This window comes from Hyperoodon ampullatus, assembly GCF_949752795.1.
Source record: "Hyperoodon ampullatus genome assembly, chromosome: 5".
Lineage (NCBI taxonomy): Eukaryota > Metazoa > Chordata > Mammalia > Artiodactyla > Ziphiidae > Hyperoodon > Hyperoodon ampullatus.
Window position 1 is genome coordinate 86,925,676 of NC_136918.1, and position 19,539 is coordinate 86,945,214.

General features: G+C 35.0%; 1 protein-coding gene across 1 annotated transcript in view; it reads left to right on the top strand.

The window, feature by feature from the left end:
- The window catches only part of CFAP44 (cilia and flagella associated protein 44), a gene marked incomplete at its 3' end in the record, with an annotated part of 119,728 nt that overhangs the window by 23,065 nt on the left and 77,124 nt on the right, over positions 1 to 19,539 (top strand). Inside the window, exons 9-14 of the mRNA XM_079705553.1 lie at positions 906 to 1,061; positions 1,664 to 1,711; positions 2,302 to 2,401; positions 3,061 to 3,155; positions 5,573 to 5,782; positions 6,404 to 6,514. Coding sequence (XP_079561679.1) covers positions 906 to 1,061; positions 1,664 to 1,711; positions 2,302 to 2,401; positions 3,061 to 3,155; positions 5,573 to 5,782; positions 6,404 to 6,514 — 720 coding nt within the window. The remainder of the gene's footprint in view (positions 1 to 905; positions 1,062 to 1,663; positions 1,712 to 2,301; positions 2,402 to 3,060; positions 3,156 to 5,572; positions 5,783 to 6,403; positions 6,515 to 19,539) is intronic.

The following is a 19,539-nucleotide window of genomic DNA, read 5'->3' on the forward strand; positions in this document are numbered from 1 at the left end:
CTTCACAGAGAAAGTATGGACATCACTAATTTGCTTCCCCTTTCAAAGTCTGCCCTTATCTCTTCAGTCCTCTATGTTGTAAATCTCTACCTCTCACCCTCTAGGAAAAACCTACTCCAACTCCCAGGAGTTAGTCTGACCCTAGGATCTGGGACTCTCCTCCACAAGTCTACTCTGTGGGACACCACCAATCCTCCCAAAGTCTGAGTTGTTGAGTCTAGGATGACGTAGCAGGATGTGGCTATAGAACCATCCAGGCTGGGCTTTGGCACTTCACAGAGGAAGTCCTTCCGAGTCTCTTCACCACATGAAGTGAAACTGTGCTCCCTCATCCTTCCCTAGTACTATTCTGGTCTCCTATCCCAAGAACAACAATCCTTATCTGAATAGTACAGTCTAAATCTATGATAAGGAAGAGAAACATTATCTCATGAAGACATTACCTACATCCATTTTTCTCTGCTTATAATGAAGATAGTGCTTGAATCATTAAGCAAGAAGGTCTATGTCCCCCTTCCAGGAGCCCACGGATCTAATGTAAGGCGAGGCTTGTCATGATGTCTCAGTGTATGACTGAACCATTTATTCCTTGTGGCCGCTATATATGCAGTAAGGCCTGAGAGAAACCTTGAAATAAAGTTTACTTTGGGCAAATTAGAATTCTTATTCAAGTCTGTATTTTCTCACTAATCTCCATAAATACAAAGGAAATTATAATAATTCATTATTCCCATTTCAGAGCAAAATCCCAGGGTTAGATTTTGTCTGGTGTTTTAATTATACCTACTCATTATTTTCCTGAAACAAGAAGAAATGACTTTTGAAAAAAAATGGGGCCTTTTCTGGCTTAGAAAATATACATTCAGAAACTGCTGATTGATTAAAGTATTTTCTTATTTTTTAAGATATGGGATTTTGAGACAATAGACACTGCTGATACTATAGACGAGACTGGATTGTTAGAGATAGAGCCCATTAATGAACTTCAAGTAGACAAGAATGTCAGACTCTTCTCTATGATAAAAATGAATGAAATTGGAAATAACTTTTGGTTGTCTCAGGTAAGATGCACTCTTCTCTCTTTGCTCTTTAAAGTTATCTGGACATTGGGACTTCCCTGGCGGTCCAGTGGTTAAGACTTTGCCTTCCAATGCAGGGGGTGTAAGTTTGATCCCTGGTTGGAGAGCTAAGATCCCACATGCCTCGTGGCCAAAAAACCAAAACATAAAACAGAAGCAATACTGTAACAAATTCAATAAAGACTTTAAAAAATACATTAAAAAAATAAAGTTATCTGGACATAAAATTAAAATAGTATAATTTATTGTCACTAAATCCATTGTACTATTAAGACTACTGTTGATACTACAATGAAGAGTTCCCTGAATTTTGATATTTAATTGACTTGTATTTTATACACAGAAAACAAATTAGCATTTTTATTATGTTAAACTGACTGTAAGTTTTATGAGATTGCTTCATTTATTGTGTCATTGTGTTCTAAGATGCATGGAAGTTGCTGTTGTTTAATTTCAATCACACTTTAAAATATATGTAAGTTTTTGGTATGTTTTATCCTTTAACTAAATCATAAAAAAATTTCTTTAATTTGATAAAAGTCTAAAATGATGAACAAAATATTATTAGGTATTTAATTTTTTAGGATTCCAATGGAGCCATATGGAAGCTTGACCTTAGCTTTTCAAATATTGTAAGTTGCCTATTTTTATTTTTTTCTAATTCTCATAGTAAAAAACCTTTGTTGTTATTCTTTAAAAGATACTCTTTTTCCATATTTGATCATTGTTCTCATCAAAAACTTGCTCAACATATCCAAAGAATTCATACTGTATCTGTCTCTTTCTCTCCTTATGACTTTACATAAAAAAGGATCTATCTCATAACAGAATTTACAAGAAAAGTGGCAATGACAATGCCTAACATTATACAGTGCTTTACAGTTTTCATAAACATATGGCATTTTAATGTATATTATCTCATATAATCCTCACAACTACTCTGTTTTGTAGGCAGGCAGTTGCCATCATCTCATTTTACTGATGAAGAAATGGAAACTGTCATTTGAAGTGACTTGTGCCAAATCACACAGCCATCAAGCGCATCATCTGTCTCTCCTAATTCCAAACTTCAGCGCCCTTTCTATCTTACTATGCCTTTTCTTATTTCTGTTCAGATAAAGTCACACATGATACAGGGTTCTAACTGCATTTCTTTAAACTTGGCCTTAATTCTGTGTTAACCTATCTTTGAGCTCTAATAGGATCTTTTTTTTGTTATCAGACCCAAGATCCAGAATGCCTCTTCTCCTTCCATTCTGGAGCCATTGAAGCCTTGGCCGTCTCTCCTCTCACTTATCTCATGGCCACTACTGGCTTGGACTGTAAGTAGGAACTCATATCTGGACCTTTGTGTTTTGTTTTCAATTCATTTTTTTAATGTGTTTGATTAAAGTATTTGAGAATTTTTCCAAAAGGGAAGCTTGTTGATGCAAGTGAGGTAAGTTTCAGGAGAGGGGAAAGGGCCCAAAATACGGCAACCATGGTTATTGCGAGAGATTAAAATAAAGACACATCAATAAGTTACTCGTGAAAATACCATTCATCTTGGTGTTATCCACATTCATGCTTTTCCTTTTCTTTCCATCTCCTTTCTTCCTTCTTGACTTACAGTGAATCTATGTGGACTGTGCAAGGTGAAATTTATCCACCAGTCAGTCATCAGTTGTTTCTTTACTACAGTCATCCCTTGGTATCTGTGTGGGGATTTGTTCCAGGACTCCACTGATAGCAAAATCCACAGATGCTCAAGTCCCTTATATAAAATGGCATAGTATTATTCATGTTTATAAATTACCTGATTGAGGGTATACATGTAAATTTTTAACTAAAGAAAAGCCATTAGATTATCAGTTGATTTAATTTTTATGATGTTTCTTGTTTAGTGCTTAAATGTGGAGTGAGTTAAAGTTATTAAAGATATTTACATATAAATAAATATATATATAAATAACTTGTTTCTTTTAAAACTGTCTTTCTGTAGGCTCTGTTAGACTCTATGATTTTGCTAGCAAAACTCCTTTGGTTCAGATGAAATTCAAACAAGGAGGTACTGCCCTTGCTTGGGTACCACGATTGGTAAGTTTATTGTTATAATGAATTTCTATTAGAATCTATTTGTAAATATGGTATATTTCTTAGAAACACAGATATTTTCTGACTCTGGATTTTAGAGAAGAACAGAAAATTTAGTTCACTCAGAACGTGATAGAAATCATATCATGACTTTGCTATTGTGGTTTTGGTTCTGTTTTAATGAAAATCTATTGTTATGCCACCTAAAGTTTAGAAATAGTTCCATGTTAAAAAGTAATTACCTGACAGAACTTTGTGTATCTGTCCTCTGTCTGACTCTGATTCATTCATTCTATATATTTCCAGCACGTCTGCCACGTGCCAGTCCTTTTACTAGATTCTGGGAATATAGCAATGAACAAAAAGAAAAAAATATTTGCCCTCATGAATCTCCCACTCTAAGTGGGAGACAGGAGGCAGAGACAGACAAAAAACAAGTAAATTTATGTGATATGTTAGATAATGATAAGAGCTATAGAAAAAATTAGAGATCATTGTTCTAGTTGTCTATTGCTGTGTAATAAACTACCCCAAATGTAGTGGCATAAAATGGCAATCATCTTATTTTGCTCACAGTCTCTGGTTTGGGAATTCGGACAGGTGACAACAAGGATGGATTATCTCTGCTTCACAGTATCTGGGGCCTCAGTTGGGGAGATTTGAATGGTTGGGGCCTAGAGTCATCTGAAGGCTTCTTTGTTACAGGTCTGGCACCTGGGTTGAAGGTTAGGCTAAGCTGGGATGTGAACAGCAGTGCTTACCTGAAGCCCATGCCACATGGAGAGGTCATTATCACAGCATGGTGGCCTCAGGGCAGTCACACACTTCTTTATGGAAGCTCAGGGCTCCAAGATCTAGTGTTCCAACAAATAAGGCAGAAGTTGCTGTCCTTTTATGACCTGGCCTTGGAAGTCACATAATGTCACTTGTATCATACTCAGTTGGGTGAAGCAGTCACAAGCCCCCCCGCTCCCAGATTCAAGGAGGGAGGGACTTAAACCCCACCTCTCCATGAGAGGCATGGCAAAAAATTTGCAGCAAAGTTTTTAAAATGTCATGGGAATATTTGGAATATTTTATCCTTATTGTTTTGGGTTGAAGTCAAAGAGAAAATGTTCCAGGCCCAAAGTAGATGTGGAGGTGGCTGGAATGGAGGGGAATTTCATGATGGGATCAAGACCAGAAGGAGAACTCAGGCCAGGGCATAGAAGCAGAACAATGATGAGGCTGGATTAAGTAGAAATGGCAGAGTATTTAGATTACCAAACATGGATCACTCTTTATCCTAATCTATTTACACTCTTACCTAAATTCTTTAAAATACAGCCTATGTAATTGAATCATTTTTTCAGATGCTTGGACAATGTCCATAGAATGTTTTCTTTTTTAACCTTATATCCAAGTAATGATCATATGGATATTATGCTTGAATTGCCCCTTCTTCATACCCTCTTGCCTTTCTGGAAAACTGCACATCATTGTTTACAATTTAGCTCAGGTCAGATATCATCTCCTCTCCATAGCCCTCCATGACCCCACCTTCAAATAGAGCTGCGTACTTCTTCGTGGTTTTTGTTTAAGGACTGTGTATATACCTCTTTTATAGCACTTATCACAGTGTACTAAGATGACTTGCTTTATTGACTGTCTTTCCCACCAGACTGTTTGTTCTTCATGACGATGCCATATCTTATTCTTCTTTGTACTTCCAGTGCCTCTACAGTTACTGGTACATTTAGACACTTACTAAATGTTTGCATAAACATTCAGTTGGAATTGAATGGAATATAGTTTTCTTATTCCCAAGATTTTCATAATTGCCTGGCCTCAGGGATGATCAGTCTTCTCTAAAGAATACCAAGGCTCTTGCCCTTCTCCTGAATGCCTTCTGAGATAGCAGGTTTAGTACATTAAGACATTGCTAGATTTATATCTCTGGCCCAGACTTCTCCTCTAAGCTGCAGACTAGGTCAACTTTCTTTGCTGTGTGCTCTCAGAGAATGTTTATTTCCTTTTACTTATTTCAGTTCATAATTCCATATTCATTTGTGTGGTTGATTAATGTCTGTCCTCCCACTCGACCATAAATTTGTGAAAACAGGTTGAGACTGTTTATGCTCACACTTGGGTTGCTGGTGATGGGTACCTGGCACATAGTAGACAGACACTCCACCAACTTTTGCTCATTGAATGCTTGGATTGTCATTGTTTACCTGTCTCATGGTCTGCAGTGATAAGGAACTGTCATAGAAGAGATGGAAGTTACCAGAAAGTAGTATAAGGAATTATTGATTAGCATTTATTTTAGTTAATTATTTAGTTAAATAATTTAAGTCTAAATAAAATACAGAAATCTGTTATGTAGTACAGCTTTCTTAATCAACTAATTTCAGAAAACTCGCATTTCTTTTTTGTCCAAGGTAAGCAATGGGGGAGCACAGATTACTGCAGGATTTGAAGATGGAGTTGTTCGAATTCTTGAACTTTATGATCCAAAAGGGCTTACAGTTTTTGTGGGACGGAAGAGAGTTTCAGATGCAGATATTCGTTTGAAACAGGTTTTCAAACCTCATACTTCTCCTGTCACTGCTTTAGCTTATGATCGTGATGGAGAAGTTCTAGCCACAGGGGTAAGTAGTAGATTTCCTTGTGTTTCCTATTGAATTTTTGTGGTTAACCCTGCCTTATTAGTCTTCCTACTTAATGATGCCTAATTTGCTTATATTCCTTTCTGAGAATATATCCATGTTTTGTTTTCTTAGTATTCAGATTCTTTCAGTGTAGTCTGTGCGTGACATTTTAAAATATTCTTACAAATTGAGTTGTAATGCTTATTTTAAATGAATAGAAATTTTCAACTGGGAATCATGCAACATGTTTTATGTATAATCAACGTTTTATAACCTAAGTATGTTCTTATATAGAATTGGCCTAAATGAAGAGAATAAACATGTAAATTCTTTATGCATAAATAGGTGAGCATATGCACTGTGGAATTTTTTGTGAATCTTATATACAGGTATGGTGATCATCTTTTCAGAAACACATACAAGAAAACATGGTTTGTCAAGTGTTCTCATGGGGAAAATGAAGCAAATATTTGAAATAAGAATGTTCCCAGAATAACCTGGGGAGATATGATCATTGTAGGTATACGTATACAGTGAGTGTAATATAGCTGTTAAATGCTTCTTTGTACTGTATGCAATGTTTCATAATAATATATATTTGGGTATCTCTCTTTTTCTTAGAGTAAAGATCAAACTGTATTCTTCTTTGAAGTGGAAAGGGATTATAAGCCAATCGGTTATATTACTACTCCTGGACCTGTTTGCCAGTTAACCTGGTCTACAGCCTCTCATGTAAGTAGTTATTTGTCTTCGTGTTTAAATCTCAGTTACTACATAGTGAAGTGATCTGGTAGATAGAGAATAGTGGGTGGAATTATTAGCTCCACTCCTGGGTCCTGCCGTGAGGGGCCAGGGAAGCTGCTCTGCTTTACTAGTGGAGCATTACTCAGGAGCTTCAAGCCCTTCCAACTACCTCCTCCTTCTTCCATAATCTAATTAATCTATTATATCAGACTTTGCTTCAACAATGGAGACTTCAGCCCAAAACACAACATGTCAGAATGTGTTGAGTGTACTTATCCTCATGTCTAATCTCTTTACTTCTCTTCTGCTCCCATTCCAGCTCCATTTTCTCTTCTAATCTTCCATTGCCTCTTTTCTAATAACAATTGGTGATTCAGTATTGATTACTAATCTTATTTAATGCCCCTAATTTCCCTAATTTTGAGCATAGGATAATTCAGTCACCTGAATATTGATTGAATGTCTAAACCAGGTACTGTACTAGGGTTCCAGCATAATAATAATGCTGATGAACTGCATAGAAGTACTATCAGGATTTTGGAGGGGTGGGGGGTAACATCTGTAATCTATTTTAAGCTCTTCTAAAGAAAATGGCTATAAAATATAGTAGTACCTAGAAAAAATATTTTTTAATTAACAAATACTCATTGTTTTCATCTTTGCTAGGCCCTGGCAATGGATTCAATAAGCAGTACATAACAGTATCTTCTGAAGGAGAAAAAAAATACACATGTTTAAGAAGTCATATTGATCTGTGATAGAATTATTTAAGATTTCACAAGGGAATGGGTGACTAAATTATCAGTGATATCAGTGGTATAGACAATACGTGCTGTGAATATAGAGCATGTATATCAAGAAAGGGAATATCAAGCAAGGGAGAAGTTAACATGTGATGTGAGTTAGTTGAGAGGAGGAGAGTGCAAGTTGTGTAGGTGAAGGAAAGAGAGCTGCAAAGGATGCTGTGTGTTAAAGCATGAGCTATTGTATCACAACATATAATACTTTGTGCATCCTTCAATCATTTCCCTATATAACAAAGTTTTAAAAAACCCAGCATTTTTCAGGGGTTGGGAATGATGGGTGGGAAGGGGGTGGGTGTGACTATAAAGGGGCAGCTTGAGGGAGATCTTTGTAGTGGTGGGATAGTTTATGTTTTGATTGTGGATGGTTGCATGAATCTGCACATGTGATAAAATGACATAGAACTATACACACATTATATTAATGTTGATTTCCTAGTTTTGATATTGTTACAGAAGAAGTAACCAATGGGAGAAACTGGGCAAAAGGTATAAACCTCTTTGTACTATCTTTGCAGCTTCCTATGAATTAATAGTTACTTCAAAATAAGAAACTAAAACAAAAATCAAGGCAAAAAAGACACGCCCCCCCCCAAAAAAAATAAAAAATAATTCAAAAGTCATTTCAGGCAGTGGTGCCAATTAGCACTTATATTTCTAGTATTATTTGGGTATTACTAATGTAAATTACTCTCCTCTCACAATATATACATGCACCAAATCATCCCGTTATGCACCTTAAACTTACACAATGTTATGTCAGTTATATTACAATGAATCTGAGGGGAAAAAGTAAATTAACATGTGTTACTGATACTGCACACTTCAGTTGTCCAAATAGCAATAGCAGTTAGCCCCTACCAGCTCACTGGTCAGACCTCCTAGCTTCCTGACTGCATTAAGCTTCTGCTCATTATTTTGGTTTCCAATAAAACTGCATCACACACAGAACCATTCCATCTTCAGTGGCCACTACCATGATCACTTAGGCAGCAGTGTGGAGAAGTTACAAGGGAGCCAAATGAGAGGCAGGTAGATCTATTGGACAGCTGTGTTCCAGAGAAGATGTGACCAAAGTGTGAAAGACTGTGTGGATAAGAGATAGGTAGAATTGACGGAACTTGGTGATCTTCTGAATTTCTGGGGCTGATTTTGATGTGTCTAAATGAAATTCATTAGAGTTTTTCTAAGACATGTTTTTTTTCCTCCTGCATTTTTCTGAGAACACCATTCTCCCTGTTACCTAAACCAGAAAATCTTTAGAGCCATCTCTTCCCTACCTCTAACCACCCTGCTTTGGTGGTTCACCAAGCCCCCCCATTGGTTATGCACCCTAAACATCTGTTAAATCTCTCTCTTCCTCTATATTGTCTTGTTCCTCTTTGTTTCATGCATTAAGCTTTAAACTTAATCTTCTCCGCCTAAAGTGACCTCCTTCTTGTCATCCTAGCACACATCAACTCACTATATTTTAACACACACATAATTTACTAATATTTTATTAAGGATTTTTGCATCTACATTCATAACAGAGTGATAATTTCCCCCTTTTGTAATGTCCTTGCCAGGTTTGGAATCAAGGTATTTCTGGCCACTTTTTTTTTTTTTTTTTTTTTAAAAAGGTCTTTTCTATTCTCTGGACCTGATTTGTTGTTTGTAGGAGGATTTTTAATAATGGATTGAATTTCTTCAGTAGATGTCTTCTTTTAGCAGTTTATAGTTCTATAACTTCCAACCCACAATTTTATACCCAGTGGTAGTATCTTTCATAAATGAAAGTGAGTAAACAATAATGTGACTTTTTGGATGAAATGAGCAACTCCTGTTCTCATGCAGCTTAGGGTTGTGCAAATGTTTTAAAGTCAAAGGCCCAGCAGAATGTCAGGCTCCCTTTTCTGCATTTCCCTTTTCTCTGGTATCATGTGCCATCAGGTCCTAACTTTCTTGTCACTTTGAACTTCACCTTGTGTCTATTCATCTCTGAGAGAATGCCTAAAGCTCTAGAACACTGCATTCTGTTTGGCTTCTAGGTCCCATGCAGTAAGTTGACCAATGCCCTTAGGAGAAAGAGGTGCAGAGAATGCCCAGCTCACCTCACCTAACTTCCCTTCTCTTGCTATCTTGGCTCTTAGAGCTGTGGCTGTACTGGTTTCTCTGTGTTGTCTTGAACTAGCTGATTTAGCAAACTTTCATGTGTCATTGAATTCAGTTTGCTAACATTAGTGTTTTTCATCTATGTTTATAAAAAAGATTTGGATAATATTTTCTGTCTTCATAGTTCATCATCAAGTTTGTTATTAAGGTTTTTTTCATCTCCTAAGATGAGTTGTAAAATATTCTCTCTATTCTCTTGAAGAATTTGTAATATATTAGAATTTTGAATTTTTGGCAGACTTGGTAGTAGAGCCATCAGAGCATAGGGTTTTTTTTCTTTTTGAGGTGCTTTTTAAAAAATTAATTTAATGCCTTTAATGATTATAGTTCTTCTTTTTAAATTTTAAAGTATAATTAAATAAATAAGTCTCAGATATACAACATGATTTGATAATTGTATACACTGTGAACTGATCACCACAATAAGTCTAGTTAACATCTGTCACCATACATGAGAACTTTTGAGATCTACTCTGAGCAACAGTCAAATATGCAGTACGGTATTATTAACTATAGTCATCATGCTCATGTACATTACATTCCCATGACTTATTTTATCACTGGAAATTTGTACATTTTGAACCCCTCCATTTTATCATCACCCAGCCCCTGCCTCTGGCAACCACCAGTCTGTTTTCTGTACCTAATGTTTTTTTCTTTTTTAAAGATTCCAAATACAATTGATATCATGCAATATTTGTCTTTCTTTTCCTGACTTATTTCACTTAGCATAATGTCCTCAAGGTCCATCCATATTGTTGCAAATGACAAGATTTCATTCTTTTTTGTGGCTGAATAATATTCCATTGTGTACATATAATCACAATGGAATATTTTCTTTATCCATTCACCCTTCAATGAACACATAGTTTCCATATCTTGGCTATTGTAAAGAATGTTGTGATAAACTTGAGGGTGCATGTATCTTTTCGAGTTAATGTTTTCATTTTCTCAGATAAATACCCTGAAGTGGGATTGCTGGATCATGTGGTAGTTCTATTTTTAATTTTTTGAAGAATCTCCACAATGTTTTCCATAATGGCTGTACTGATTTATGTTCTCACCAACAGTGCACAAGTGTTCCCTTTTCTCTACATCTTAGCCAACATTTCTTGTCTTTTTGATAATAGCTATTCTAACAGGTGTGAGGTGATATCTCATTGTGGTTTTGATTTGCAGTTCCCTGATGATTAGTGATGTTGAGCATATCTTCATGTACTTGTTGTCTGTCTCTGTCTTCTTTGGAAAAATGTCTCTTCAGATCTTCTGCCCCCTTTTTAATTGGATTCTTTGTGCTTTTTTTTTTTTTGCTAATGAGTTTACGAGTTCTTTATGTATTTTGGATATTAATCCCTTTTCAGATAGATTATTTGCAAATATTTTTGCTTATTCATAAGGTTGCCTTTCATTTTGTTGAGTTCTTTGCTGTGCAAAAGCTTTTTTAGTTTGATGTAGTCTCACTTTGTTTTTGTTTTTGTTTTGCTTTTGTTGCCTTTGCTTTTGGTGTCAGATCCAAAAACTCATCACAAAGACCAATGACAAGGTCAAGGAACTTACTGCCTATGTTTTCTGCAAGGAGTTTTATGGTTTCAGGTCTTACATTCAAGTCTTTAATTCGTTTTGAGTTAATTTTTGTGCACAGTATAAGGTAATAGTCCAGATTCACCCTTTTTCCTGTGGCTGTCCAGTTTTCCCGGCACCATTTATTGAAGAGACTGTCTTAACCCCCTTGTGTAGTCTTGGCTCCTTTGTCATAAATTAATTTACCATATATACATGGATTTATTTTTGGGTTCTCTATTCTGTTCCATTGATCTCTATGACTGTTTTTATGCCAATACCATATTGTTTTGATTACTATAGCTTTGCAGTATAGTTTGAAATCAGGTAGTGTGATACCTCCAGCTTTGACTTCTTTCTCAAGATTGCTTTGGCTATTCAGGGTCTCTTGTGGTTCCAATCAGATGTGTTCTTCTTGATTTAATTTTTGTAAGTACATTTTCCCCCCCTAGGGAACTTGTTTATTTCCTTTGAATTTTCAAAATTTTTGTCTGTAATTTTCATAATATTCTTAATGTCACAGGATCTGTAATGATGTTTCCTTTTCATTTTTTTATACTGGTCATTTTTTCCCCTTCCTCTTGCTTAATCTTTCTAGAGGTTTGTCAATTAGTGTTTTCAAGGAACTTTTCACTTTATTGATTTTTATTTTGTTTTTTATTTTATTAAGTTATATTCTTTTATTACAATCCTACATTTACTGTCTTAAGGTTTATTTTCTTGTTTTCTAATTTCATGAAACGGATATTTATATTTTATTCTTCTTCTTTATATGTATCTTTATGTGTACCTTATAAAGCTATAGGCTTTAATGTATCCCACAAGTTTTGATAATGTAGTATTTTTATTATCCATTTGAAAATATTTTCTCAGTTTCATTTTGATTTCCTTGACCTATGGACTATTTAGAAGTATTGATATTTTATTGTTTATTTATTTTTAATCTTTTTTTTTTTTTGGCTGTATTGGGTCTTCATTGCTGTGCACAGGGTTTCTCTAGTTGCGGCAAGTAGGGGCTACTCTTTGTTGTGGTGCGCAGGCTTCTCATTGCAGTGGTTTCTCCTGTTGTGGAGCATGGACTCTAGGCACGCGGGCTCAGTACTTGCAGCACATGGGCCCTAGAGTTCATGGGCTTCAGTAGTTGCGGTCCGTGGGCTTAGTAGTTGCGGCATGCGGGCTGTAGGGTGCACAGGCTTTAGTAGTTGTGGCTCACGAGCTCTAGAGTGCAGGCTCAGTAGTTGTGGCACACAGGCTTAGTTCTCTGCAACATGTGGGATCTTCCTGGACCAGGGAACGAACCTGTGTCCCCTACATTGGCAGGCAAATTCTTGACCACTGTGCTACAGGGAAATCCTTTATTTTTATTATTTAAACTTTATTTTTATTGAAGTATAGTTGATTTACAATATTAGTTTCAGGTGTACAATATAGTGATTCAATATTTTTATAGATTATACTCTACTTGAATTGATTATAAATTATTGGCTATATTCCCTATGCTGTACAATATATTCATGTAGCTTGTTTATTTTATACATAGTAGTTCGTACCTCTTAATCCCCTACCTGTATCTTGTCCTCCATCTCCACTGGTAGCCACTAGTTTGTTCTCTATATCTGTGAGTCTGTTTCTGTTTTGTTATATTCACTAGTTTGTTTCATTTTTTAGATTCCACATATAAGTGATAACATACAGTATTTGTCTGACTTATTTCACTAAGTATGATACCGTTCAGGTCCATCCATGTTGTTGCAAATGCAAAATTTCATTATTTTTTATGGTTGAGTAATATTCCAATGTGTGTGTGTGTGTGTGTGTGTGTGTGTGTGTGTGTGTACATACCACATCTTCTTTATCCATTCATTTGTTGATGGACAGTTAGGTTGTTGCCATGTCTTAGCTGTTGTAAATAATGCTGCTATGAACATTGGGGTGCACGTATCTTTTCAAATTAGTGTTTTTGGGTTTTGTCTTGTTGGGGATATATACCCAGAAGTAGAATTGCCAGATCATATGGTAGTAATATTTTTAGTTTTTTTAGTAACCTTCATACTGTTTTTTTTACAGTAGCTTCATCAATTTACATTCCTACCAACAGTGTACCAGGGTTCCCTTTTCTCCACATACTCCCCAACACTTATTAATTATGGTCTTTGGGTTGATAGCCATTCTGGCAGTTGTGGGATGATACCTCATTGTGGGTTTTGATTTTCAGTTCCCTGATGGTTAGTGATGTTGAGCATCTTTTCATGTGCCTGTTGACCATCTGTATGTCTTCTTTTAAAAAATGTCTATTCAGGCCTTCTGACCATTTTTTAAATTGGTTGTTTGTTTGGATATCGAGTTGTAAGAGCTGTTTATATATTTTGGATATTAACCCCTTATGGGTCATGTCATTTGCTAATATTTTCTCTTGTTTAGTAGGTTGTCTTTTTGTCAGTGGTTTACTTTGCTGTGCAAAAGATTAAGTTTAATTAGGTCCCATTTGCTTATTTTTGCTTTTGTTTCCTTTGTTTTAAGAAACAGATCCAAAAAAATATTGTATCGTTTTGGTCAAAGAGTGTTCTGCCTATGTGTTCTTCTAGGAGTGTAATGGTTTCTGGTCTTACATTTAGCTCTATAATCCGTTTTGTGCTTATTTTTTGTATATGGTGTGAGAAAATGTTCTAGTTTCATTCCCTAACATATAGCTGTCCAGTTTTCCCAGCATCATTTATTGAAGGGACTATTTTCCCCATTGTATATTCTTGCCTCTTATTGTAGATTAATTTTGCCCCTAAGTGTGTGGTTTATTTCTGGGCTCTCTATTCTGTTCCATTGATCTATGTGTCTGTTTTTGTGCCAGTACCATACTGTTTTGATTACTGTAGCTTTGTAGTATAGTCTGAAATCAGGGCGTGTGATACCTCCAGCTTTGTTCTTTTTTTTTCAGGATTGCTTTGGCTATTCAGTGTCTTTTATGGTTCCATATAAATTTTAGGATTATTTGTTTTATTTCTGTGAAAAATGCCATCAGTATTTTAATGGGCATTGCATTAAATCTGCAGATTGCCTTAGGTAGTACAGTCATTTTAACAATATTAATTCTTCCAATTCATGAACATGGGGTATTTTTCCATTTCTTTGTATCTTCAACTTCATCAATGTCTTATAGTTTTCAAAGTATAGATCGCCTACCTCCTTGGTTAAGTTTATTCCTAGGTATTTTATTCTTTTTCATGTGATTTTAAAAAGGGCTGTTTTCTTGCTTTTTCTTTTGGTAGTTCATTATTAGTATATAGAAAAGCAACAAATTTCTGTATATTAATCTTTTTTGCCTTTTTTATTTCTGTTTATTGTAAAGTTTATTTATTTTTACAATTGCTTCCATTTCAACATTTGCAAGGACAACCACAGAAACAAACTTTTTATTAAATTTGTTGTCATATCCTAGTATATGTCTAAATTCTTAGAAAATGTCATTTTATATTTGCAAACATTCACTCTGTTTAAGCATACTTTGGGGTGATTGATATGTTCATACATGTAAAATAGATTCTAGGTAATCAAGACCTAAAGCATCAGACAATCAGGAACAAAAGTTTGCAAATTAGCCTCGAATAAGATGTTTATAAATAACTATTTTATCAGTCTGGCATTCTGCTATAACAGAATACCATATACTAGGTGCCTTAAACAACAAACATTTATTTCTCACTGTTCTGGAAGCTGGAAGTCTGAGATCAGCCCCATGGTCAGCATGCTCAGATGCCAGCATGGTCAGATTCATAGTGAGGGCCTTCTACCTGCTTTCCAGATCACTGCCTTCTTGCTGATTCCTCACATGGAGAGAGAGAGAGCTCTGGTCTCTTCATCTTATAAAAGTACTAGCCCCATAATGGGGGCTCCACCCTAAGGACCTCATCTAAATCTAATTACCTCCCAAAGCCCCCACCTCCACATAGGGTTTCAACATATGGATTTTGGAGGAACCCAAATATTTAGTCCATAGTAAGTGGCAAGCAGTTATTCCCTAAAAATATTTGATTTCAGGAAGTGTATTTTACTGAAGATCACTTAGGATATGTTGTTAGTATCTAAAATATTTGGGATCCATTATCTAACCTTTCAATATCAGCATCCAACTTGTATCATTTCTTGAATAACAAGACAAGGGTAGACTGATTTTTTTCAAGTTTTGAGAGAGATTAATGAATCAAAAAGAATGACAAGATTAATAGTTGCTATATTCTTAAAGTTATGAGAATTAAAATATTCAATATTTTTCATCATGGGGAGAGTATGTTTACTAATTATCAAATTGGAAAATTGAAATGATACACTTCAGTTCATCCCCAAAATGCATTATTACTCAAGTGATAAAAGCTTAATAAATGTATTTTTTGAGTGCACTACTTGAAAATTTGAAAAAAATGCTCTCCTCCCCACAGTGAAGGGGCTTTGATTTAGCTAGTTCTTATTGGTAGTTTTTCCAATGTTAGTAACTTTGTCATATAGAGTAATTACAGAGTATAACCAAGTGGGTGACTATTACATTAACTGTGATTTCTCAATTGAATCTGTTAATTTAATAAGGAATAAATGTCTAGTTCTTAACAATAACAATGGAGTTCTTCACAAATACCCAGCCAACCCTTGTCAATTAATTTAATTTGCTTAGTGGAATTTAGATGACCTTCATAAAATATCCTCTTGATTTATCTAGTCACGTTGTAAATAAAAAGATTAATCAAGGTGTAATACAAAAGAAAATGAGTCTCCTTTTATAGAATTTCACTTGATTAGAAAAGGAAATAAAATCTATAAAATGTGGTAGAGAAGTATTAAAGCTCCTTATTCCTATAGGGCATATATTCTGCTGCTCTGATTCATTTTGGGGATGAAGTCTATAAATAAATGTATATGTAAGAAAACCACAGCATTTTCTCTTTAGATGATTCTAAAGTTTTCTAGTTACCTAGCAAAAATGACATGGCATGCATATATATGTATATATGCATATATGTGTATATACATAATATATGTCATGTTTCTGTATACATATGCATACTGTACATAAATATCAGTCTTCAAAATTTAAATAAATTTACCGGTTGTTGATATACAGCTTTTCATGAAGGAATTTTGTAAGACAGATTAAAGACAGGAAGAATAGAAACTGCAAAACAGTGCTTCTCTAACATCTTTCATCTCTAAAACATAAACTACATTCAGTCATCAAGGATACAGACCTTCATGAAGGATAGAGAAGTATAATGAAATTGAATTTTCAGGTATTTTAGAATTAACAATGTGATGAGAGTGACTTACTGTGATACTCACACATGATGGATGAAAAATATCTGGTTGAGTTATTACAATTACAGCGATGATTTTGTCATTTTATCACAAAAAAGAACCCAACATCTTCCACTTGAATAAGATTACTTAAGAATGTGTGCATAGAACATACAATTGGGTAAGGGTCTGCATTAGCTCATGGAGTACTAGGTGGCTCAATTCAACCTTTTCATGAGGATAAATAAAAGGTTTGACAGAATAACCAAGGCATCTTATTGGTGGTGTGAGATGTAGCACAAATACTGGGAAAACTTCAAGTACCGAAAGCTGATTCTGCTAAGAGGGCAGGCGTATTCTGATCAAAAGGAAAAAAAGAGAGAAAGAAAAAAAAAAGAGCCTCAAAAATTGGCTATCTTTTTGATGTCCTCCTTAGTCTATGGAGACTCATGTTCAAGATGAGGGCATAGCAAAGGAAGAAATTATGACAAACCTTCACTAACTTAAGCTTTTTTTTTTTCTTTCTTTTAAGGTTTAAACAAGGAACCAGCTAAAGAATCCATTCTAATTCACTATTTTTTTCTAAGTCTCCCTCCATCCAACTCCCTCTCCTCCTTGGCAACCACTAACTAAAGCTTATATCCCCCAAAACTATGTACTAAGATAAAGATGAACCATAAGTTAAATAGCTCTAAAATGCACACTTATGGCCCTGTGTTGGATCACCCAAGTGATTTGGAAATCTTCAAATATTAAAATTGGAATAATGTAGTTCTAGACTAATAGAAACCCCAGAAGACCTCAGGAGAAAGAAACTCTTTCCTCCTCTACAGGGGAAAAATATTCTAACATCAAGTAAAGAAAGGTTGATTGGAAATTCCAATAAATTGTTTCTCTAACATTATTTCCAATGTCTGGATGCTTGAAGGGAATAAGCTGATGAAGTCATGTAGAGACATGTGACCTTGATTTATATTTTGGGTATCTATGAGTCAAGATATTCCTTGGATAAGGAATGTTGTTGCTGCCATTGGCTGTATCAGGCAGACAGACAATTGTTAATGGCTCAAGATTTTATAAAAATATTGATGAACTAGTTGTTGGCCAGGGCATCCAGGGCTAAGATGACTACCAGAAGTATATCCAACTATGTTGACCCTTGGGTCCTGACCTTTATCATGGGTGTCTTGGTTAAGGGATATAAAACAGCAACTCTCCAGTGAGTTTATCATGCATGATTGTAGTTGATACCACGTGTACAGTGTATGACTGTATATTAATCTTGTATTTTGCAACTTTATTCTAATACAGACTTCAGGATTTTTCTATATATAGTATCATATCATCTGTAAAAAGTGAGTTTTACTTCTACCCTTCCAATTTGTCTTATTTTTCTTACCTGATTGCTGTGGCTAGGCCTTCCAAATACTATGTTAAAAATATTAATAGAATTGGTGAGAGTGGGCATCCTTGTCTTTTTCCCGATTTTAGAGGAAAAGCTTTCAGTTTTTCACTATTGAGTATGATGATAGCTCTGCATTTGTCATAAACGGCCTCTTTTATGTTGAGGTATGTTCCCTCAATGCCAACATTGATAAGTTTATTTTTTAAATCATGAATGGATGTTGAAATTCGTGAAATGCTTTTTCTGCATCTATTGAGATGATAATGTGATTTTTATCATTCATTTTGTTAATGTGCTGTATCATATTGATTTTTGTGGATATTGAACCATCCTTGCATCTCTGGAATAAATCCCACTTGATCATGATGTATGATCCTTTTTATATATGATCTTTTCTACATATTGCTGAATTTTGTTTTCTAATATTTTGTTGAGAATTTTTGCTATTGATCTGTAATTTTCTTTTTTTTGTAGTATATTTGGTTTTGGTATCAGGGTAATGGTGGCCTCATAGAATGAATTTGGAAGTGTTCCCTCTTCAATTTTTGGAACAGTTTGAGAAGGATAGGTCTTAGATCTTTTTATATATTTGGTAGAATTCCCCTGTGAATTCATAGACTTTTGTTTGCTGGGAATTTTTTGATTACTAATTCAATTTCACTGCTAGTGATTGGTCTGTTCAAATTGTCTATTTCTTTCTGATTCAGTCTTTGTAGATTGTATGTTTCTGGAAATTTATCCATTTCTTCTAGGTCGTCCAATTTGTTGGCATATAACCATTCTCAGTATTTTGTTGTGATTTTTTTGTGTCTCTGTGATGTCAGTTGTAATTTCTCCTCTCTCATTTCTTATTTTGTTTATTTGGGTCCTCTCTCTTTTCTTCTAAATGATCCTGGCTAAAAGATAATCAATTTTGTTCATGTTTTGTTAAAGAAAACAGCTCTTGGTTTCATTGCTGTTTTCTATTTTTTGGGGTCTCTATTTCCTCTCTGGTCTTTACTTCCTTTCTTCTGCTGATTTCTTTTGGCTTTGTTTTCTTTTTCTAATTCCTTTAGGTGGTAGGTTAGGTTACTTGACATTTTTCTTGTTTCTTAAAATAGGCCTGCATCACTATAAACTTCATCTTAGAACTGCTTTTGCTGTGTCCATAGATTTTGGAAAGTTGTGTTTTTATTTCCATTTGTCTCATGATATTTGCTGATTTCCTCTTTGATTTCTTCATTGGCCCTTTGGTTTTTCAGTGGTATGTTGTTTAGTCTCCACATATTTGTGTTTTTGCCATTTTTCTTCATGTAATTGACTTCTAATTTCATACCATGTTGTTGGAAAAAATGCTTGATATCATTTCTATTATTCTATTAAATTTGTTGAGACTTGTTTTGTGGCCTAGCATGTGTTCTGTTCTAGAGAAAGTGCCATGTGCACTTGAGAATAATATGTATTCTGCAGTTTGGGGATGGAATGTTCTATAGTTATCTATTAAGTCCAACTGGTCTAATGTGTCATTAAGAACCACCACTTCCTTATTGATTTTCTGTCTGGATGATCTGTCCATTGACATTAGTGGGGTGTTAAAGTTCCCCTACTATTATTTTATTATTGTCAACTTTTTCCTTCATGTCTGTTAATATTTGCCTTATATGTTTAGGTGCTCCTATATTAGGTGCATATGTTTTTTAAAAACATTTTTAAAATATTTATTTATTTATTTGCCTGTGCCAGGTCTTAGTTGCAGCATGCAGGATCTTTAGTTGCGGCCTGCAGGAACTTCACTGTGGCATGTGGGATCTGGTTCTCTGAGCAGGGATTGAACC